General features: G+C 41.3%; 3 protein-coding genes across 3 annotated transcripts; 1 reads left to right on the top strand and 2 right to left on the bottom strand.

Moving 5' to 3' along the window:
• Nucleotides 1-528: 528 nt before the first annotated feature.
• LOC121381463 (uncharacterized protein F54H12.2-like) lies at nt 529-2,070 on the top strand. The gene has a single exon (XM_041510781.1). The coding sequence runs from the start codon at nt 529-531 to the stop codon at nt 2,068-2,070; it is 1,542 nt and encodes a 513-aa protein (XP_041366715.1).
• A 10,972-nt stretch (nt 2,071-13,042) lies between these two features.
• On the bottom strand, nt 13,043-14,591 carry LOC121381464 (putative nuclease HARBI1). Its single transcript, XM_041510783.1, has 2 exons — nt 14,445-14,591; nt 13,043-13,744 (listed from the first exon to the last, which is right to left on the bottom strand). The coding sequence occupies exons 1-2, from the start codon at nt 14,589-14,591 to the stop codon at nt 13,043-13,045; spliced, it is 849 nt and encodes a 282-aa protein (XP_041366717.1).
• Nucleotides 14,592-19,582: 4,991 nt separating this feature from the next.
• Nucleotides 19,583-21,195, bottom strand: LOC121380449. The gene is made up of 2 exons (XM_041509266.1): nt 21,023-21,195; nt 19,583-20,214 (listed from the first exon to the last, which is right to left on the bottom strand). The coding sequence occupies exons 1-2, from the start codon at nt 21,159-21,161 to the stop codon at nt 19,844-19,846; spliced, it is 510 nt and encodes a 169-aa protein (XP_041365200.1). The 5' UTR covers nt 21,162-21,195; the 3' UTR covers nt 19,583-19,843.
• Between the last annotated feature and the right edge of the window lie 2,143 nt (nt 21,196-23,338).

Raw genomic sequence — 23,338 nt, forward strand, 5'->3', positions numbered from 1 at the left:
TTGGATCAGATGAAAGCAAAAACCGTATGGTCAGTGGTCACGGACCACTGGAGATATGCAGGATCTCTATAAATAGGATGTCTGTCAAAAACCATCATCATTTCATATAGAACCTTCAGAGAAGCAACATGTCAGACCAGTACAAGCTGTACGTTCCAAACGTGGACAAGTGGACCCGTTTCTACAAGCTGCAGGCAGAAGGCAAACTTCAGCCTCACTTCGAAATTCAACGTGGTGGAAAGAGTCAGATCATGTACAGTGTGGATCGATGCCTAGAACTCTACGACCCCACATGGAAAAAAGAAAAAGAAGAACAGAACAAACCCCCGGCACCCAGTGTTGTCATGGTCTCCCCAACGCAGCAAGTGGTGGAACAAGCTAAGGCCGAACAGAAACGTCTTCTGAAAAGTATAAAAGGGAAAGCAACAGAGCAAGCAGTCAGTTCACCAAGAAAGCGCAAAGGAGACACAACGAACAGAAGCAATCAGAAAAAGCAGAAGACAGATCGCTTTAGTAAAAAGAAGTAAGATGGCTTCCTATATGAATAAAGCTGAAGTAGAGGCCCATGCCGAAGAATTATCTATTTTTGAACTTCCACGTACATTCACTTCGGTGGAAAAAATCTATTACGAAGATACGAGACCCACATCCCAGATCACCACGGAAAACAGTCCTGTGGAATTTAACGTTTATGGACAAGGCATCGATTACATCGACCTGCAACGTACCAAACTACACGTGAAAGCCAAAATTACCAAAGCCGATGGCAGCATCTTGACAAAAGATGAAAAGGTGGGACCCGTCAATCTATGGCTCCAGAGTTTGTGGTCTCAAGTGGATCTGACCCTCAATGGAAAACTCATCACTACCTCGACCAATCTGTATCCATACAAGAGCTATCTTAAAGTGTTGTTGAATGGTACGTCCACAGCTAAGGAATCGTCTCTGCAATCCCAACTGTACTACAAAGATGATGCACAAGACATAGACAGCTCAGATCCTATAACAGGCATCAATTCGGGACTTGCTAACAGAGGTGCTTTATGTGAAACCAGTCACACCGTGGATATGGAAGGACCGCTGTATGAAGACTTTTTCGACATCAAACGTTATCTCATCAATGGCGTCAATCTACAGATCAAACTGTTTCGGACCAGGCCTTCCTTCAGTTTGTTGGCAGGAGAAGATAATCCTGATTACAAAGTCAAGATCGAAGACGTATACCTCAGAATCTGCAAAGTGCGACCCAATACGGCCATCATCACGGCCCATGCCAAAACACTGCAGGATACTGAAGCCAAATATCCTTTCACAAGGAGCGACATCAAAGTGGCCTCTATACCCAAGGGACAACTGAGTTTCACCTGGGATCACCTGTTTCAAAATAAATGTCCCAACAAAGTTGTGGTGGCACTGGTCTCTGCCGAAGCAGTGAATGGCAGTTACACCAAAAATCCATTCAATTTTGCCATGTACGATCTGGACACGATTGCCTTGTACGTGAATGGAGAATCCTTACCGGCTCAACCTCTGCACGTAGGCAATAATCAGTACATCTCGGCCTACAACAGTCTGTTTGAAGGAAGAGAATCCATAGGACTGGACGTGTCTAGAGAGGATTTCTCAAGTGGATATGCTCTCTATCAATTCACCTTGGAACCTTACCACTTGAAGGACGGATACCTGGATCTTATAAAAAGGGGTAATCTTAGACTGGACTTACAGTTTAAAAAAGCCTTGCCAGAAACGGTCAACTGTTTGATCTACTCGGAAGACAACCTTCTGCTTCAAATCGACGGGAGCCAGGAACGTCTTGTATGCAGAACCATGAACACTTTACAGTTGGAATGTGCTCTGAACGCCGATCCGGTCACGAGACATGTCAGAGTGTATGCTGCAGATGAACTTCCACAGTACCGACTGACCCATTTTCCACGAGGATTCATTGTCAACACAGAACCCTCGACGATGAGAGGACAACACTGGGTGGCCATATGGTTAGACAGTGCTAACCATGGAGAATTCTTTGACAGTTTTGGAAACCAGAGACCCTTTCTCGAAACAGTATGAGAATGAATGACCACTACATCGGGGGTGAAAATTGGTCGAGTGCTTCTGCAAAGAAACAGTCAATGCACCTTAAAACAAAAACAGTGTAAAGAACGTGCACAAATACAAATATCACAGAATTTTACACACCAACTCGTGTGGACTTTTTGCTTTGTTTTACGTTGCTACAATGACAGGGTGCTTCAAGACGCCAACAGCAACTCGTGTGGACTTTTTGCTTTGTTTTACGTTGCTATGAAATCGACGGGATCGTCGCTCAGAGACATTCAAAATTATTTTTGTTCAGATATTATAGTCAACGAAGCTATCGTGTATCAGTTTGCCGTAACATATTTTAATCATTGTACATTATAGTTGTTGCCTTTAAGGCCTATCGGTGTAACCCAATGTGTGTCCATTGCATGTGTAGTTGTCTCTAGAGAGACCAGAAATTGTAATTAGAAATAAATGAAAAACAACCCAAAATTTCGCTAGCCCACACAAGTCCCGCTCGAATCGATGGACGGTTGGGAGGTATGGCACTGTGTTCTGTTTTTACTACAACATAACAACTAATACATTTTTCAAATCATTTATTTGCTCCCGTTTCAAATCAGTAGATATAAAGGTTAAGGAGCAGACCTTTATTCCACTTTACAATGATTTCCATTTAAATGTTTTCTTTCTCCTAATTTTCTTGAGCTTTCGTTGTGGTATTCCTGGTGGCCGCTTCTGTATGCTTGCTTCCATCTTTATTGATTTCTCTGGGGTCAGCATCTTCTTTGGGTCCATTGTCTTCACAACAGCCACGGGTTTGTACACTGTAGGAGGTGTTTGCCCTTTTCCATCTTGAATTTGTTTGGGTTGTGTTGCATCCATCACTTGTCCTTTTAATAGTCGTATATATTTTTCTTCAGGCACCAGAATGTTTTTGGCCACGTGTTGCATCATGCAGTTTTTAACAAGGGTGCTATACTCTGTAGCACGAGCACGATGATACCAGCTCTTAACACTTGTTTCTTCTTCTTGATAGAAACGGTCTTGTCACCCAACACACGTAATACGTTTTTGTGTTTCTTCAACTTTTCAAACGCCTGTTTAGAGAGTGGAACGTCACTATGCAATATGTTGGCAATGATGAATGTCAGGGTTTTCAACTGATCCTTGGTTATATGTTTCAACAGCAGACTTTTCTGTTTTGTCGATTTGCCAGACAGCAAGAACTGTAAGAACATCAGGTTCTCCTTGATGACTTGAGACATTTTGACGTGGCTTTGAAAGTGCAGTGCTATTTATACTCTCGGGACGTAGACGATGGAGTCTTCATTGGGAAATATCCGAGTTCTCAGTCTCAGCTTATCATCACCATGGGGCGACATGTCCACCACCAAATAATTAAAAGGGGTCTTCATGGCATCCCTGTATGCTTCTACCAAAACACCAGCACGGCCAGGAAACAACTGACGGCCCAGCGTCATGATCTGTGATGTATCTCTCACATTTTTAAAGAGGACAAGATACCAGGTGTTGAGAGCAATGGTTCTGGCAGACTTTCCCTGTCCATTGAGTGTCGTATTCATTACCCAAAACCTCTGTCTTCTGTGATGACATCCTTGTGTAAACAGTAGCTCTATGTCTTTGTGCTCTAGTACGTGATTCATCAAGTCATCCTGTGGCCCTGGTGTGGCCCTGAGGTGGCCCTGACGTGACCCTGTGTGGCCCTGATGTGGCCCTGATGTGGCCCTGAGTGGCTCTGACGTGGCTCTGACGTGGCCCTGGTGTGGCCCTGACGTGGCCCTGTGTGGCCCTGATTGGTCCTGACGTGGCCCTATATGGCCCTGAGTGGCCCTGATGTGACCCTGTGTGGCCCTGTTTGGTCCTGTGTAGCCCTGACGTGGCCCTGACGTGGCCCTGACGTGGCCCTCTAACATCTAAATGTATCCTATGATATTTCTCTCCTGTTTGCCAGAGATATAAAAGTCCCTGTTACCTCTTGTTTACCACGTGGAGGTCGGAGAGATTCAAACAAGATATACCAAATTTGATGTTTTTATGGAGAATGTAGTGGAGGGAATATACCAAGTTTGATGTTTCATACCGAGTTTGATTTTGAGGAACAAGTTTGATGAACTATACCTGTGATTGTAAACATTTTTTTAATCCAAAACATTAATTTGCAGCTTCCCCCTTAAACACAACTTGTTTGTGTCCAAGAGGTGAGTGGAGAGTGGGATAATGCATGGAGAATTTAGATTACTTCTACACAAATTTTGAATTGCTGGCCTAAAATAACGGAGTATTGACTCCATAAATCACAAATGTATCGGACTATTTAAAAAAAAATACAAAAGTGAATTTGAACTGCACTCAAACAAAGTCCGATAAAAAAAAAAGTTACCGTGTGGAGACTAATACCAAGTTTGATTTTGAGAGATAAATACCAAGTTTGATGTTACATAATTTGAAATGGAGGAAAAATACCAAGTTTGATGTTTCATACCGAATTTGATGATTCATACAGAACCTTAATAGCCATAAGGAAGAGTGTCCAAATTGTCTTGAATGACACGCTTGGTGTACACTATCTTGTACCTTTTCTCTTCCACTTTGTTGTAAATTTTTCTCTTGAAATTTTGGATGGGTTCGTCACGGTCAGGGTAGCATCTCTGGTGGGTGACAAAACTATCTCGCGGATAGCTTCAAAGTTGATGAGCTGTGCATTGGCATAGTTTAAGGAAAAACCTCGCACCTTGCACACTTCTGAGCCTTTATTGGTTCTGTAGCCATAATTTTTGGGACCTCCACTGACAAATTCGGTGATGAACTGACCATCCAATTCGTCAGTCAATTCACCAAGATAATCTCCCAGAGGGGGCTGATAGTCTCCAGGCCTTGCCACGAAAATGACCGAGTCCGTGTCGTAGTACAACACATTTTCGTCCAGCTGTTCCAACACACTGTATAACTTCAATCTCGCCCAGGAAGTGGTAAAGGTCGCCAGAAAAACGTTGGTTTTTAAATCTTCTGGGATGAAGGTGGATTTGTGTTGGTATATTCGAGCTGCAAAATGGTTTCTGTCAACACGTGGAAATCGATAACTTCTTTGGTGGGATCTGCCAACATCTGGAAGAAAACGTCTGCATTGCTTTCGTGGATGAAGGCAGACTGTTTCATGTTCAAACATTGACCATACTTCCCCCAGAAAACTGTTCAGACACAGCTTGGCCAGTGAACGAAGTCCCGGATTCTTTGTGATTTTATCTTTATCCAGCTGTACGCCCTCTTTGTCTCTGTATTGCCTGATGTATTGGTCTTTATCTTCATCTGTCAAACACCATTCGGGCCATCCACTGGCTTCTTGTTTTAGCTTGAGAAAGGTGTTGATGTACTCGGCAAAGAGACCACCGTCACGTGTCGTTGGATTGTACTGGGTTGTTTCAGGCCAGTGGTAGACCTCGTACACTGTGATGACTTGGTACCCCTTTTCCATGGCTTTAAGAATTTCTGGTATGCACCAGGTTCCAGTGATGTTCCTCTCTTCATCCGAATGATGGCATGGTGCTTGTAGTTCCTGATCCGAACAGGTTCTGCACAAAGGAAATTTGAGTTTTCCATTGGAACGGTAAGGCAGAACAGGATGTGGCCCAGGCAACACCGATGGCACGGGACATGCACAAATCGTCGTCGTTCACGATTTCCACCAATGACTGCTTTATGTGCACCGAGTTGTTTGGGCCTGTCAGAACAGTTAGGTTGGTGGCTGATCTTCCGCCTCTCGGGATTTGTATGGTGCCGACTTGAATGCTGAACGATGTGTCCAGTGGCAAATCTTCGTTGCTCTGGAGTACTTTCTCGATGTGTCCCAAGATGACATCTGCATTCAGTTCGGATAGTGGTTGTAGGGGTACGACGATCGGTGAATTCAGGGCATCGTGATGGACAATCACCCGTCCAAGGTCGCTGCCTTGTAGATCGATGGTGGCTTGTTCCAAAACGTCCTGAAACATGCCATACAAATCGTGGTGCAAATCTTTAAGCTTTTTTCCTCTCCACTGCTCGTCAAACTTTATGTCGTAGGTCGTGTCGACTGCCGTTGTTTTCTTATGCGTCCTCGTACTTTTCTTTGTAAACGTGTAGGGAGTAGACGGTGTTTCAGTGGTCACTGGCGCGGTAGCAGCAGCAACAGGCCCGATCCCTCCCACTTGATTGATGGTACGCTGGCGTTTCAATGGCGGCTCTGACGATGTAGATGGCAGTGGCGATGGTGGTCTCTGTGCACACTTTATTCTATGCTTCATTAGATCGGGCATTCTTCTGAATGTGGCATTGCAAAACGAACATGGTAGACCTTTCCCCTGTTTAACGTCGTCGGCTTCTTCAGAGGTAACCATAGGTTCTTCTTCTGGTTGCCATTCCCCGTCGTCAATACAAATCCTGGCCAGTTCGTCATAGGATGGATTCCAGTGTTCGTCACACAGTTTGATCAGTTCCTCGTATTCCTCAGGCGTTAAGGGAGACCATAAGTCTTCAACCTCGGGACCCGGAGGAGTCTCCAACGCTTCTTCTGACTGTCCCATCTCCACCACAACGGCTTCTTCTTCAGATTGTTTAATTTCCTGACATAGTAGCTCTACGAGTTTTAAATTGACGTATTCGTCGTTTTCCATCCCATATTGTTTAGCCCAGGCAAGCAAGTCGTCGCTGCTGGTAAAAGAATCCACCATGGTGTTGATGGCAAAGCGATCCATCTAAAAAATAATACAAGTACCTTCTAGCCGTTGAGCATAACGTTCACGGCATCGATGTCTATAAACACACATCCTCCCCTTTGTCTTATATTATGATTGTGTTATATTCCTATTATGTTACAACGCTATTCGTTGTTTTGGTTGCTGTATACATTTTAACATTTATTTTTAATAAATCTAAAAGTGAATTGTCCTTGGTTGTAAAATATTAATTTGACGTTCCCTTTAAGTACGCCAAAAGACGATACATGTTCTTTAAAAACGTTACGTGTAAGCAGCGACATGTTTTTCAGTCTATAATCCTGCTCAGCGCGAATGCCTCCGTTCCAGTTATGTGAAATGCTTTACGATGTACACACGCATCATATTACACGATGTTTCATGCTGGTTCAATTTCGCACCAAAAGAGTATTATAACAGTGCCACAGAAACAGCTGGCGGGAGGTTAAAGTTCACACGGCTGCGGATCGACAGAAAAAAATAAACTCAAACATCGTTACGTCGATTCCACAGAATTAGTTTATACATTGAAACACTATAGAGGCGGGTCTATGATTTTAAGAAAATTCCACCTCAATAGTCTTCAGTTTAAACTATATTTAATTTATTATATGGTTTGCATAAATTTCTTCATATTTCTTGACATTCTTTGTTCAGCATTGCAAACTAATGCACACACAAAATACATCATTTTCCAAATTTTAACATCAAGAGACGGGATTGTTGTTTCGGTAGACTGTGTAACTTATTTATTAAACAATGTAATTCCATACTATTTTTTTCTCTTTTATTTTAGTGATCCCTACTAAGTCCTTTACTAAACAAAATTGCGGTTATGTTTTAGTAAATAAATGTTTTAATAATATTATTACAGTGCACTATAGTTTTACAAGTTCATATTTTATTTATAATGTATCCTCCTCATCGTATTTGCTATCGTGTGAGAGAAAACGCATTGATGGTAAAACATTGGCGCCAAAATGATGGAAAGATTTACTCGTTTGGGAATTTTTGCAGAATGTTGGGAGGTTTCTAGTTCATACAGACAGGGTCTCTGGGTTAGGAGGACAAATCGGGTCAACGGTGGGGGCATAAATTCAAACACATTTTTTGGTTACAACATATCAACATGGACTGCTTCAGCGATAATGCGTGAGCAACTTTACTGTTTTCATTATTTTTTTAAATTTTATTTTTGGCAAAATGTTAGTTAAATCATGTCAAATGTATCATTTTAAAATCAGTAATGTTTGGTTTCAAATTATTTTTACATCAAAAGTTGAGTTTAAAAATCCCATTCACGTTAAAACTAATAAATGTCATCTTTTTTTCAGAATAGACCAGTTTGATTTCGAGCAGTTGCTCGACCAGTGGAGGTAAGATTATTTTATAGCTCACGATATTATCATAGTTGATTTTTAAAAACATTCTACACCATGTTTTATGTTCCACACGTCGATGTTCGAAAGGTTACAATATACACAGCTTTGATCAATGCTTGTATTTTATGTAATTTTTGTATATTTCCAGTGACGAATTTTATTCTAATGTGGCGGCCACCACCACCACCACCACCACACCACCGCCACCACCACCCCACCACCGCAGCAGCAGCCACCACCACCACCGCCGCCTCCACCACACCAACTGCCGCCGCCACCCTCACTGCCGCAGTCACTACATACCCGGTACTGAGGGATCTTTTAAACCCCCCAAAAAACACTGATATGTAAGTATGTTTACTAAAAAACACACTACCTGACTGTTCTTGTAAAACCGTGCTGTTTTATTTTTGTTGTCTTTCATATAATTAATATCCAGTGGATGATATTTGTCATAGGAACGTCAGAAGTAGTCGGAGTGGGTGAGGGGATGTTCTCTATACCACTACAATGTCTAGACATGATTTTATAAAATGGTATTAAACTGAGTATCGTGCAATTATTACATATATATATTAAGCTTTTCAGGAATATTAACTTTTTTGAGAGCATCACATTTGAAAAACTATTTCTTTTTTTCCAGGACTAAGATCAAAGAAGAATTGGATAATTTGATTTTAAAAATTCAAGAAATAAAAAAAAAATTATAAAAAAAAATAAAAAAATAACAGGTCTATGGGTATGATGCCTTGTCAATGACACTAATCGGGGCACATTCGCATATATTTGTTATTAACAATTCGACTGAACCACCTTTACGTGACCTACGATTCGCCCGCTATCCTGTCAACGCCAGGTGTATTATTTGCAAGGTCAACGCTCTAGATTAAACAAATATTTTTTTTCAGGAAATAAGTGTATGATTTAAAAATATTTATTCAAATATAATACTCACTATATATGTATTGTAGTAATATCCATATTTTTAAAACTGTATTGATCTTAGTTTACGTTTTCAAATTTTAGCGCCCATATTTGCTTGCATGAAAAAACGATTGACGTGTGACCTCACATTTTTACTGACGTCACTCACTAATGCATAAAAATAAACATACAGACAACACTTCGATAGATATTTTGGGCATGATAAATTACGAAAACTACAAATGTTTTAATTGTCATACGGGTCATGTTTTTTTGACCTATTTTGGTTCATGTGTACAAAAAAAGCTATTTTTTAAGGTAACAAATAATTGGATATACATAAAAATTTCTTAGCTATTTGACTGTCTACACATCTTACTGTGAGGCTTAGAACGTAAACAAACGGTAGGTACTTTAAAAAGAGGTGAAATCCTAAATGACACGACTTAATAGAGACAACGACTCAACAAGGGTGAGAGTATAACACGTTTATAATGTTTGAATGACGTCAGTCTTTGAATGACGTTGCATACAAGAACAACTGCTTCCGTTTTTAGAAGGCAGGAAACTTTCAATGTAAACTTGTTATTTATTTCACCGTGTTTGAAGAAAGAACGATTTTCAAAAAGTACCATTTGTTAAAACGTTATATTTGTCCACCACTGCAAACACATAGATCTTCAAACTAAATCAGTATAAGAAAATTAACTTACTATTTTCAAGTCTTGATCCAGTCGATTTCTAACAGTGACAAAATCTCTCAAAATTATCCAAACGAATAACAATGACGTAGTAGGATCCAATAATAATAGTTTTCGGCGAGCGGATGACAATGAAACCGTATCTAGCCTTTTTATACTCTTCGTGCCGGTCTAAGTAGGTCAGGGGCAGTAGGACGAGGTCACGTGATGTCATCAAGGTGACGGAAAGTAGGTCAAGGTGACGGAAAGTAGGTCAAGGTGACGGAAAGTAGGTCATGGGGCCCAACAGGCCTGGATACTACTCCTGGGGAAGTCTTGGGTTGTTGAGTAACTTTTTTTTCCCAAAGCAAAACAGAATGTAGATCTCGTTTGTATACTTATACTTGACGAGCGAATAAAAATACTAAGAAAATACTCTTTTTATACTCTAAATTAGCAGTCCAAGGACGTCAGAACCTGACCAAGGCCAGCCCAAGGAGGTCAGAACCTGGCCAAGGCCAGCCCAAGGACGTCAGTACCGGCCCAAGTATGTCACGGCTGCTTACCACTCACTGCCCTCTATATAGGTCAAGGCTAGGTGATGAGTCACACACCAAGTACGTCAAGGCTATGACTTACACCAAGGTCGCACACCTGCCCAGGTATACCAGTCACTGTCCTCTAAGTCGGTCAATGCTAAACAAATCGGTCAGGGCCAACCTAAGTCGGTCAGGGCCAGTCCAAGGACATCAGTACCAACCTAAGTCGGTCAGGGACACGGGCGAGCGTTCACCCTAGTAGGCCACACCACTATGACTCACACTAAGGTCAAGGTCACGGAAAGTAGGTCATGGCACCCGGCAGGCCCTTATACTACTCTCCATCACTTGAAAGGGTTCAGAGATGGAAGTTGACAGGGGCAAACTGGAATCAATTTCGGAATCTATGCAGCACTTGACTGCAACAAACTGCCATGACTGGTGCCGATGATCCCATGTCTTTGTTCACCTCCATCTTGAAAGATATTGCAGAGGAACTATTCCAATCATTTTGAAGTTATTACGTTATTGTTAGCCGTTTCCATAAAACTGGGCAACACAACAATTTGTGTCACTCTGCGCAGAATACTTTTTCGGAAAATATGAATCAAAGTCGTAAGATCAATTTTTTTTTTACAAGGATAACGCCGTCGTTAAAGTATGGGAGGGTAATAACCAGGGGTAGCCGCATCGAAAGTCCAACAGTGAACGGGGCGCTAGTGACTATCGGGACGCTGTCAGCCGATAGCATATCGGAGTCAGTCTGGTGGCCGCACAGAGTCCTGTAGGACTCCGATAGCGAGATATTCCGATAGGGGTTCGGTGTTACAGCTAACGACTGCGTGCGTAATTGTTGTCATGGATAACACAGACCGAAATGAATTTCTGGTGCACTAATTTTAGATTTCTATTGTTTGTCTTCCAGGAACGGCTCGCTGACTCGCCAAGTGCATGCGGGTAACTCTGTTGGTGTCAATATCACAGTAAACACGCATACATAGATACAAGTGAAAATGACTGAAAAGAAGACCAAGCGGCCTAGGGCAATGGATTATAACCCGGAGGAAAAAGATACCATTGTAGCATTATTCGCCAGGCATCATGAGAAATTAGAAGGCTCATTCTCTAATGAATTGTCCCACAAAGACAATAACGAACGCAGTTAATGCTATCAGTCCTACCGAGAGATCATGGGACAGTATTAGTGACAAGTGGGGAAAATTAAAGCGGGACGTCAAAGCTACGGCGGCGAAACGACGTTGCGACCGTGCAAAAGAGATGAGGAAAACGGGAGGAGTGTGTACCACGGTGGATGACGAAGATCTCGAATTCTTGACAGAGCAAGAACAGACCATCTACCATTGTATACCATTGGAGAAGATAACAGGTAAGCTGAATAAACTAATGTTTTCAGTTATTTATGTGTGGTACATTAACTCATGAGTTACATGATCCTAACTCTTGCTATCTGTGTTTAAGAATGCCATTAACCTCGTGTGGCTCCTTGATCGAACGAGCTAGCTCTATATTGATTCAAGTCTATGTAATGGGCATTTTTTTTTTTCAGGAATAATTGGCGGTTTTGCATCTAATGTGGCTGCTTCTAGTACGTTACGCCCAACTAATGATGCCCCATCCACGTCTAAGTACCATGATACACCCGCGAGTCGACCGGATACACCTGTCAGTCGATCAGATACGTCCGTCAGTGGATCGGATACGCCCGTCAGTCCATCGGATACGCGCACGCCTTCGTCAACGAAAAGAAACCGTGCTAAGGGTACCAACAGCAATGCCATTTCTGCTTCAGAGTACTACCAGAAGATGCTCAAGATAGAGAAGAAAAAGCTTAAAATGCAGAAAGAAATGTACCACTTAAAGCAGTGGTACTACCACGAGAAACTAAGGAGGCAGTACTCTTCAACACCCTACCAGTCTCCAAAACCCCTAAACGCTCAACTGACTGAACTGGTTCCCGTTGTGAGTGACCCCAACATTTGGCAACCATTCAATTTCTTAAATTAGGCCGGTTGTCCATTTGCACGTAAAGAACGCGTTGTGCGTGGAAATGGTATGTCGCTTTTTCAATTTGTTGACTGCACGCACTGCGCATTACGAGTGTTTTTACGCACACATGGACAACCTGCTTAAGCATTTGTGTAATTACGTGAAAGAATAAAAATGATTCCACAATTTCATTTGTTTGACCACTTCTTTATTAATTATTATAAGTTTTAAAAGCGTGCCACTGATCTGCTATGCATAGTACATACACCAAACTTGGCAAACACGGCCATTGAAAGAAAAAGAAAGAAGTGTTTTATTTAACGACGCACTCAACACATTTTATTTACGGTTATATGGCGTCAGACATATGGTTAAGGACCACACAGATTTTGAGAGGAAACCCGCTGTCGCCACTACATGGGCTACTCTTCCGATTAGCAGCAAGGGATCTTTTATTTGCGCTTCCCACAGGCAGGATAGCACAAACCATGGCCTTTGTTGAACCAGTTATGGATCACTGGTCGGTGCAAGTGGTTTTCACCTACCCATTGAGCCTTGCGGAGCACTCACTGATGGTTTGGAGTCTGTATCTGGATTAAAAATCCCATGCCTCGACTGGGATCCGAACCCAGTACCTACCAGCCTGTAGACCGATGGCCTGCCACGACGCCACAGAGGCCGGTGACACGGCCATTGAGGCCTCATCTTTACTTTCAACAGTCGTATTCAGTGCGTGAATACTCGACGGACAAGTTCCTCTCGTGCACGGGCACATCGTTCATTACGTTGTTTCCTGGATCATGATATGGGATGATGTTACGTTGATCTTTGATGAGACGCTCGTCAACGTCTTCATCCAACGGAAGTCCGTGGGTAATAGCAAAATTATGCAGCGCTCCATATGATGCTATAATCATAGATGCTCTTGGGGACTGAAACATATTTGGTTTCATAAGACACCTCCACCTCATTTTCCACACCCCATTGCAACATTCAATTATTGATCGGATGTGCTTATGCTGCCTGTTGAATCGTTCTTGTGGATCATTTGCTGCATTCTGATAAGGGGTCATGAGCCATTTCTTCAATGGGTATCCACTGTCGCCGAGGAGCCAGGTATTTTGAATATGTCCTTGTTCAAACTTATCCCAAATGTGTGAATTGCGAAGGATGAATGAATCATGAGTCGATCCGGGCCATCTTGCATCTAAATCGCGAATAATCAAGTTTGCATCACACACAATTTGAACATTAATTGCATGATATCCTTTCCTACAAACGTACACCGCTTCATTGGCAGGGGGGAAGGGTCCGTGAATCGGTACTTGACTCCCATCGATGAGGCTGATAATACATGGAAATCCAAATCGGTCGTAGAATTGCCTCTTGGCTAGGGCTATCTCGTCAGCTGCTGGCTATCGGATAAAACGATCCATTCGTGTACATATAGCTTGAGCGACAGTGTGGATGGAGTTGCTTGCGGCTCTTGGACTGATGCCGTGTACATATCCCACCATAGGCAAGGTATCTAGCCGCAGTGCAAAGCTGAATGAATGAATGAATGAATGAATGTTTAACGACACCCCAGCACGAAAAATACATCGGCTATTGGGTGTCAAACTATGGTAATGCACATAAATAAAGTGATGATCAACATCAATATAAAAATTCAAGGTTTAAACAAAAACAGTGTAAAGAACTGTGCAAAAATACAAATACAAATATCACAGAATTTTACGGACACCGAATTTTACTCTAAACTTCAATTTGTGCTGTATTGGCCATTCTCAAAGAGAATGTTACACCCCTGCACCACGGTGAGGTTACAGCACACGCAGGGGTGCAAAGCTGAAGGGAGGGATCCAAGGATTGTGACCTGACAAAATAATAATAATTTAATACTTACTACATTGACCCATTTCACTTCCCGAGGAGTAAAGTACGGAATTACAGCGTGTATCAATTTAGAGAAAAACAAAACAAATCCATGTCGGTACTAAGAATATGAACGATTGGATCAAAACTGCCCACCCGCCATCCGTAATAATTAAAGAACTTCCCCTTCATTAAAACCGAACGCTTGGTACAAACGAATGTAAACACTGGGAAATGTACCTGCGTGTGTATCTCTCGAGGGCCGGCGCAAGTGAAAATAGGCTCCGTTAAAATAGGCTTAGTGAACCGATATTTTCGAATGAAATCGTCGTCGGTGAAGTCCGCAAAGGGATTGACCCTTGGTCTATACACTCTACCATCATCCATGTCTTCAGCCTCATAAAAAAACCCCGCCAGCATCCATGCGCCACATGTTCAGTGAATGTCTGTCGGACTCACTAAACGTGCTCTTGGCTCCGCCAGCGAAATGGCCTATCGGAGATGTGGCCAATTATAGCCTATTGGAGTTTGTGTGCGCCATGCCGTATCGGTCTACTATCGGGCCGACCGACAGCTATTGGGGTTTCGATGCGCTCACTATTGGCGATAGGCCGCACAGAATCTCCCAGAAAGCTCTGATAGCTGCTGATACGCTCCGACAGTCACTATCGGACTTTCGATGCGGCCACCCCAGGTGTATATACATACGAATAAAATCCCTGACTTTTAGTGTTCCTGCTTTCCGTGCTCTATTGGAATCGATCAATCAACTAGAGAGCGAGGCTCAAGAAGAGAGCGAGAGGCTCTCGCTTGCTGTGACAAACGAACACCGTTTAATACAGCCGCCGCAAGAATATGAAAAAGCGTCACCGAGTGCGTTACGGCGGTTTCAGCCGTATAACGGTGAGGTTTTTTTTTTACATGTTAACAGGAGTTAACTCCCTTATAGTTCACTTAGCATTTGCAAATCATTGAACTCAGTAACATCGAAGTGTTTTTAACGAAGTAGTCAACATATTACTGTTATGTCTGTTTAAGAAATATACGGATTTCACTACAAAAGTAGTAACAGCACATTAAAGATGTGACAATCACCCTCCATTCAGGGTAAATGGTGTTAATGAAGGAAGACCAACAATGTTATTGATAATAATTCATAATGATTATAATAATTAATTAAACTGTTTTCAAGGAACTGGAGCAAGCATGACACGGTTGGACTATACCAATTAAAATCCCATTGGTGACAGTGTTAAGATATTGGCCTAAAACTACTATACACAACGTATCAACCAAAATATGAACCACAGATATGAATACTACAACACCTCACCCAAAGTAGTGACCGAGTTAAATGGCACCTTTCATGGCTCATTTTCGAGATAACAGGATGTTGTTACAAGCCCCGTCAATTCCGCACAAAATGGTAGTGCTTAGTTTTACAGGCACCCCGTGTATGATTCAAGCACAAGTGTGTCTGACACACTGGTACTGCACAAAATAAAATTGCAGGCATTTAGTACCTACATAAAACTGTACTTGATACAAGCAACCACTGTCACATTTATCACCAATGGCAGGACCCATGGCTTTAACTCCTCCATTAAAAGTTCGGGTCACTTCGAACTTTGACCCAGCCGAGATGCTATTTGGTGGAGTACTACCTATAAGCAGAACTGCACTGTTTCAGAAAGTGTCGAATCACCTATTTTTGGTGAATGGCAGGTTCACATGTTTTATAACATAAAGTATTAAGTTGACTGCAATGTCCTATTTGGAGTCAAGCGCTTATGAAAGTGCATATGACAAATGAATGAATGAATGAATGTTTAACGACACCCCAGCACGAAATGCATATGACAATGTTCGTAACTACACAATAAAATAATATGAAATGTAATGTTGTGTTCTTTTTTTGTGTGTTCAAGGAGTACAGTTGAAGATAATAACCTGTGTTTGATTACACTGGTGAACAATTTTATACTTGTTTTTTGCTGACTGAAATTTTTCAATTGATTTAAGCTAAATCAGGTGTGCTGATTTCAAAAATGCAATCAGATTTCCTCTATCACGTCAAGTTTTTAATGAAAAAAAAAACCAAATAGGGAAAACCGAGTAGATGCCCATACACTCTGTGCCATGTATAACTATTGTTTTTCTTCTAACTCCAGGTTGACCAGGAATGACTGGGAGAATAGACACAGACTTATTTTTTGTCCAATCATAACAACTCTAATTGATTTAGTGCGGGATAGCTCAGAATGCAAATGGCAGCCTCCAAAATGAGCCGACGCCAGTGTTTAAATAGTCCTGATTCATTTTGTTATATCTGTGGAAATTTTACCATCCCAAGTCAAAAAACCGACATAAATGAATTTGTAAAGCAAGCATATCTTGCATATTTTAAAGTCAAACTAGGGGATCAAGACAAGTCTTGGGCTCCCCATAAGGTATGCAAGCATTGTGTGGAAAATTTGCGGCTGTGGACGAAAGGCAAGCGTGAGCTGAAGTTCGGAATTCCTATGATATGGAGAGAACCAAGAGAGCACATTACAGATTGTTACTTCTGTTTAGTCAAAACGGCAGGGTATAATAAGAAGAACAAACATAAGATCCAGTACCCCAGCTTACCCTCAGCTATTCGCCCAGTACCACATTCAGATGAAATTCCAGTTCCAGTTTTTGATGGACTTCCAAATGTTGAAGATCAGGATATTGATCTGCTTGATCCAGCTGAGATTCAGGACAAGAGTGACAATGATGATTCAGAATTTGAAATGGACGAGGACTCACGCCAAGGATTTAATCAGCTCGAGTTGAACGATCTTGTGAGAGACTTGGGTTTGTCAAAAAAAGCTGAATAAGTCTTAGCCTCAAGGCTGAGGGAAAAAAAACTGCTTGAACAAGGCGCTAAAGTCTCTTATTTTCGAGCAAGAGAAGGCAATTATCTCAAGTTTTTCCAATGTAGTGGCGGCTTTGTCTTTTGTAATAATATTTCAGGTCTACTTCTGGAACTTGGGAGTTCAATCTTACATTCCAACAGACTGGAGATTGTTTATAGACAGTGCAAAGCGCAGTCTAAAGTGTGTTCTTCTGCACAATGGAAACCTGTATGGTGCAGTCCCAATCGGGCATATGGTGCAGTCCCAATCGGGCACTCTGTTCGCCTTAAGGAAGATCATGGGGACATTAAAAATGTCATTGAGCTGTTGAATTATCACCAGCACAACTGGATCATCTGTGTCGATCTCAAGATGGTAGGGTTTCTTCTTGGGCAGCAGAAAGGTTACACAAAATACCCTTGCTTCTTATGTCTCTGGGACAGCAGAGCCAAATATCAACATTGGGTTGTTAAAAATTGGCCTCCGAGAAGAGAGCTTCATCAAGGCGATCCAAACATTCTTCATCAGCCACTGGTCGATAGGCAGAACATTGTCTTTCCTCCTCTTCACATAAAAACTGGGCCTCATGAAACAGTTTGTCAAAGCCTTGTCCACAAAAGGTGACTGCTTTAAGCACCTACTTGTTGCTTTTTCCCAAGTTGTCTACTGAAAAGATCCGGGCTGGCGTTTTTTGATGGTCCTCAAATCCGGCAGCTGATTAAAGATGACCACTTCATCGGTACGATGACTGAACTTGAGAAAAATGCTTGGCTGTCTTTCAAGGACATTGTTAAGAACTTCCTTGGAAACCATCGCGCCCACAACTATGAACAACTTGTACAGAATCTTTTGGACAACTACAAGGCACTAGGGTGTAATATGAGCATTAAAGTGCATTTCTTGCACAGCCATCTTGCTGACTTCCCTGAAAACCTTGGTGCAGTTAGCGACGAACAAGGTGAAAGGTTTCATCAGGATTTGAAGGTGATGGAGGAACGGTATCAAGGAAGATGGGATGTATCCATGCTGGCTGACTATGCTGGACAATAAAACGAGATTGTCCACAGGCGGAGCACTCAAGGAGGAGCTACAAGCGTAAATTTCTGCCATGACCATTGCAACTTTGGATTTGGACTTTCGAACTGACCTTGCAATCTTGGTCTGCTTTTACAAATATGATATTGTATGTGTTCTGAACATGTAACTAACGCACTGGACTTACTGCACCCCTAATTTCTTGTGTGGTGAAATCGGGACCTTCCTTCCGCGCCGTTTCAGTAGTAAGCCGCCTGCTTTTATTACCATGTTAACCACCTTCAAATACTTTGGTTCAAATGATCTGTATTATATTTAACACTCCTAAGACTGCTAAAGACTTTAATTAAGTGTATTAAACATGGTTTCATTTCTAAATCAGCTTAATTCATTGTTTGTGTGTTTTTAACTGTTTGTTTTCAGGTGTCTCGTGTGAGAGTTGCAATAAAATAGGGATATGCTGTATCTCAAAAACTTGACGTGATAGGAAAAAACTAATTTCATTTTTGGACTCAGCAGACCCGAGTTACCTTAAAACAAGCCACAGATGCAAGTCAGCAAAAATTGTGTTCCCCAGTGTTATGCATATTATGTGTGATATACTTGTTAATCCCAGCACTATGAATGCACCATGTCACCTACATACATACAGAGACTAGTGAACTATTTTCTATCGTAACCTAAAAATTCTCATTAACCAACATTTATCAGAAAGTAGTCCAGTGTCATGGGTCTTTTCAAATGTGCCAAGTTGTACAAGACCAAGCATTGCAGGAATGTAAACAAAGTTAAGAAACAAGGTTTATGACACCTCTAGGTCAGAGGTTACTGTTGTGAGGAGTCAAACTGTCAAACAATTAACTCACAGATGGGTGTCCCTCTCAACATCAATTTAAATCACTGGTAATTAGGTCAGCTGCTTAAACTATATTAAAAGCAAGCATGCTGGTACAGACATTTCACTATTGTCACTTGACTAAAAATAATCACCCATTCCTATTAGAATATTTAAGAAATTTTAAAATGCCGCCAGTGAGAAAAAGTGCAAAATGTGGATTTAAGAAAGGGGACATTCCACACAATAAATCCAGTAAGTGTGCGAAAGTGGATACAGGTGTGTACGAAATGAGACGGACGGCCAGACTAACCAAGTCCATGACAAAAAAAAGTCTTGGACACTGAGGCTCATGGTGTCCAAGTTGGACAATTGCCGACGACAGCACCATACCGAATACTGCGATCTGTGGCAGACCCACCGACTAAAACCGAACAGTGTTTGAACAGCACCATAGGTTCAAGGTAAATGATGCTAATGTACTTAATCTGAATACCCTACATATTCTAATTGACTTCTTACAATAGTTCTTACATGCATGTATCAGGGCAGAGATAGGTTGGAAAGGAGTAGAAAGGAGTAAAAATGAGAAAAAAGCAATTAAATTATACCTTTTATATGAAAGTTACACATTACATACCTTGTAGCATGCAAATCACATTTTTGTTGGATAAATACACTATTTATGTGATTACAAACACAATCACAAAGAGTCAGATTTGAAAAACATGGCTTGCAAACAATGTCAACTTGGCATGGTAGCACTGGTGAAAAGTCTAACAGTCCAAGGGAGATAATCTATCAATGAAAATGCTAGATACCAGAAAACATTAAGAAATGAGGTAGTGCTAGTATTTATGGGCTTCTATTTGGGTTTTATCAACAGATCACAGGCCGACACATACAGGGTCCTCCACATGGGCAAACTGGAGCAAATGATGAATAGTACATACAACGACCACCACACTTTGGCTCCAGAATGGCATGGTCAACTGATGTGGGACTTCCCGGCGGAAGAAAGAAGAGGTGTGTGCACTCGGCAGCGTTTGTGCTGTAACATTTGTACATACCACTCTGGTGTGTACAACTTGTACACAGAGGTGGACAATCCAAAGCGAAAGTGTCGAGGTCGTAAGGCAGCTCAGCCAAATGTGGCAGTGCAGATCGGTCTGACGAAAATGCCCATTGGGGTTCAAAACTTCCGGCTCCTGTGTCTGCATGAACTTACCAGCACCGTGCGTTGCGGGGTGTCGAAAAACTGCAAACAAAATATGTGACACTATTATGCACAGTAACACAACCGACATGCAGGCTAGGAGAAACAATCTTAAAACAATAAACACTATCAGGGGTTGTCAACCAAATGCAGTAAATATATTATGCTCCAAACGTCACGGCATTAGTCAATCACATACATGTCTGAATGATCCAACATGTTTCTCGCAATATCCCAATGACAATGTCCATTGGAGATGGAAAAAACTTGGGCTAAGGACTGTTACTGATTTAAAAAATGATGGTCTTGATGTACATTACATGACGACAGACTCGGATGCTAAAGGTTTTAAAGGTGCTGAAGAGTTATACCAGCAAAATGTTACCGACATCGAACCACAAATGTTAATCGACACACGACATGTTTCGGAAAATCACGCAAGTTTGTTAAAGGTGCAACATTTGTTGAAAATATGATGCCAGGATCAAATTCTCCAATGACATTGCTTTTAGGTGCCAGGCAGAGTATGAACAGGCTTATAGAATACACGCAGGAAACATTCCGAAATTCATGCATGCACTATCATACACATCCGAAGCCATCGCAGCCTGTTATCAAGGCAATCACAACAAATGTATAAAACAATCATTTGTCTGCAATTCTGCAAGTAAAAACTGGCTGGTTAAGAGTACCTTTCTCAATTCGCCTTTCAAAATTGCCACTAACAATGGCACCGACTTAAGGAAGTGCATAGACTATCGTCTCGGACCCAAAATGTTACAAATGACTAAATTTAATACAAACACACAAAAATCTGAGGCGGTCAATAAAAGCATTTGAAAATCATTACCGAGACACAGAACTTTCAGCAGAAACTTCTCAGGGAGGGCACACAGTGCAGTGCACAGCATCAATAATGGGCCTGTAGAGTCATTAGTTAAGTTGTCAAGGGATATGGGATGTTCATTCTCATCGGGTAGTAAGGTCATTTCAGCTTTGCACAAAGTCGAACACAACAGAAGTCTGCAACTAAATAGAAAAAAAACAATGACATATAAAATTAAAAGATGTCAGAAAAGAAAGGTTCTGTAGGTTCTGTATGCACTGTATGAAAAACACCAAGAAGATGAAAAATACGAAAAAAATTACATCGACCTCGAAAGTCGAACATAATTACGCAAAATCTAAAATATATCCCCACAAGTTACAATAACACACACAATTAAGAAAACAACCACAGACTAACAACACCCCACAACAGACAGTGTGGTGTATGTCCCTCGAGACACAGGCCCTGGTGTTTGCAATTAATTCTATCACTGTTATTTGCATGTGTTTCTAATGTCAAATGTTCGGCATTTATGCACTGCCTATTGTGACACAAATGAGAGATTTCAATGAATGAATGAATGAATGAATGTTTAACGACACCCCAGCACGAAAAATACATCGGCTATTGGGTGTCAAACTATGGTAATGCAAATAAATAAAGTGATGATCAACATCAATATAAAAATTCAAGGTTCAAACAAAACAGTGTAAAGAACTGTACAAAAATACAAATACAAATATCACAGAATTTTACGGACACTGAATTTTACTCTAAACTTCAATTTGTGCTGTATTGGCCATTCTCAAAGAGAATGTTACACCCCTGCACCACGGTGAGGTTACAGCACACGCAGTGGAGAGAGATTTGAAGCACTCCTTTATGAACTGCCAAATCAGATGACCATTGCTTGTGTCTTATCATGTATGCCAGTCTGTGAGCTTTCTCTATTTTGGGTGCAGGGGTGTTAGGCCAATGCACTTTCTGGCGGCCATATCCATCAGCATTCATGGAACCCAGCCACATGCTACATCCATGTTCACCTACATTAAATTCAGTTTTTTTTGTCTAAAAGATATTGCACATGTTCAAAAAATGACTCCATGATTACTAATTAATTAAAAATGGCAGTTACATATCAATTAAAAACCGGAATTTATGATAATTAGGACATACCACAAAATGTCACTTTCTCTCTAGGTAGGACTATACCAATTAAAATCCCATTGGTGACTGTTAAGATATTGGCCTAAAACTACTATACACAACGTGTCAACCAAAATATGAAAAACAGATATGAATACTACAACACCTCACCCAAAGTAGTGACCGAGTTAAATGGCACTTTTTATGGCTCATTTTCGAGATAACAGGATGTTGTTACAAGCCCCGTCAATTCCGCACAAAATGGTAGTGCTTAGTTTTACAGGCACCCCGTGTATGTTTCAAGCACAAGTGTGCCCGACACACTGGTACTGTACAAAATAAAATTGCATGCATTTAGTACCTACATAAAACTATACTTGGTGCAAGCAACCACTGTCACATTTACCACCAATGGCAGGACCCACGGCTTTAACTCCTCCATTAAAAGTTTGGGTCACTTGGAACTTTGACCCAGCCGAGATGCTATTTGGTGGAGTACTACCAGACAGGGGCAAGAAAACCACACCAACAACCTGCCACTGGGACAGGAGCAAGGAGTCCCACCAACAACAACACACAGTATAGCATTGATTAAGCTATTAGTTAAAAATATTACCACACTGTATTTGCAATTCTTAATTTTAACATTAGACTGTAGTGTAGATATCCTTTCAAGAAAATCATTTGAATCAACTATTGTGCCTCATTTGGATTACTTACTGGATTACCTTCTATTGTTTCAATTTGTATTACATATTGTCGTTGTTTCAATTTGGATTACCTACTTAATTATCTGCTGTTGTTTATAAGTTGTTATTGTTAGCCGTTTCCATATAACTGGGCAACGCAAGTTTGTGTCAGTCTGCGCTGAATACTTTTTCGGAAAATATGAATTAAAGCCGTAAGATCAACTTTTTTTTACAAGGACAACGCCGTGGTTAAAGTATGGGAGGGTATACCAGGTGTATATACATACGAATAAAATTAGCAAGTCACGGACAAAATGCCTGAGTTTTATTGTTCCTGCTTTCCGTGCTCTACTAGAATCGATCAATCGCAAGAATATGAAAAAGCGGCACTGAGTTCGTTACGGCGGTTTCAGCCGTATAACGGTGAGTTTTTTTACATGTTAACAGGAGTCAACTCCCTTATAGTTAAATTAGCATTTGCAAATCATATTGAACTCCGTAA

Source organism: Gigantopelta aegis, chromosome 9 (genome assembly GCF_016097555.1).
Source record: "Gigantopelta aegis isolate Gae_Host chromosome 9, Gae_host_genome, whole genome shotgun sequence".
NCBI classification, from domain to species: domain Eukaryota; kingdom Metazoa; phylum Mollusca; class Gastropoda; order Neomphalida; family Peltospiridae; genus Gigantopelta; species Gigantopelta aegis.

Bases quoted from the DNA above. Each gene is read 5' to 3' on its own strand.
- LOC121381463 (XM_041510781.1), top strand. From the start codon at position 529: ATGGCTTCCTATATGAATAAAGCTGAAGTAGAGGCCCATGCCGAAGAA.
- LOC121381464 (XM_041510783.1), bottom strand. From the start codon at position 14,591: ATGGATGATGGTAGAGTGTATAGACCAAGGGTCAATCCCTTTGCGGAC. The intron at 13,745-14,444 runs GTACATTTCCCA...TTTATCCGATAG, and splicing joins CTCGAGAGATACACACGCAG to CCAGCAGCTGACGAGATAGC.
- LOC121380449 (XM_041509266.1), bottom strand. From the start codon at position 21,161: ATGACCTTACTACCCGATGAGAATGAACATCCCATATCCCTTGACAAC. The intron at 20,215-21,022 runs GTAATGATTTTC...TTTTGTTTGCAG, and splicing joins GCTGAAAGTTCTGTGTCTCG to TTTTTCGACACCCCGCAACG.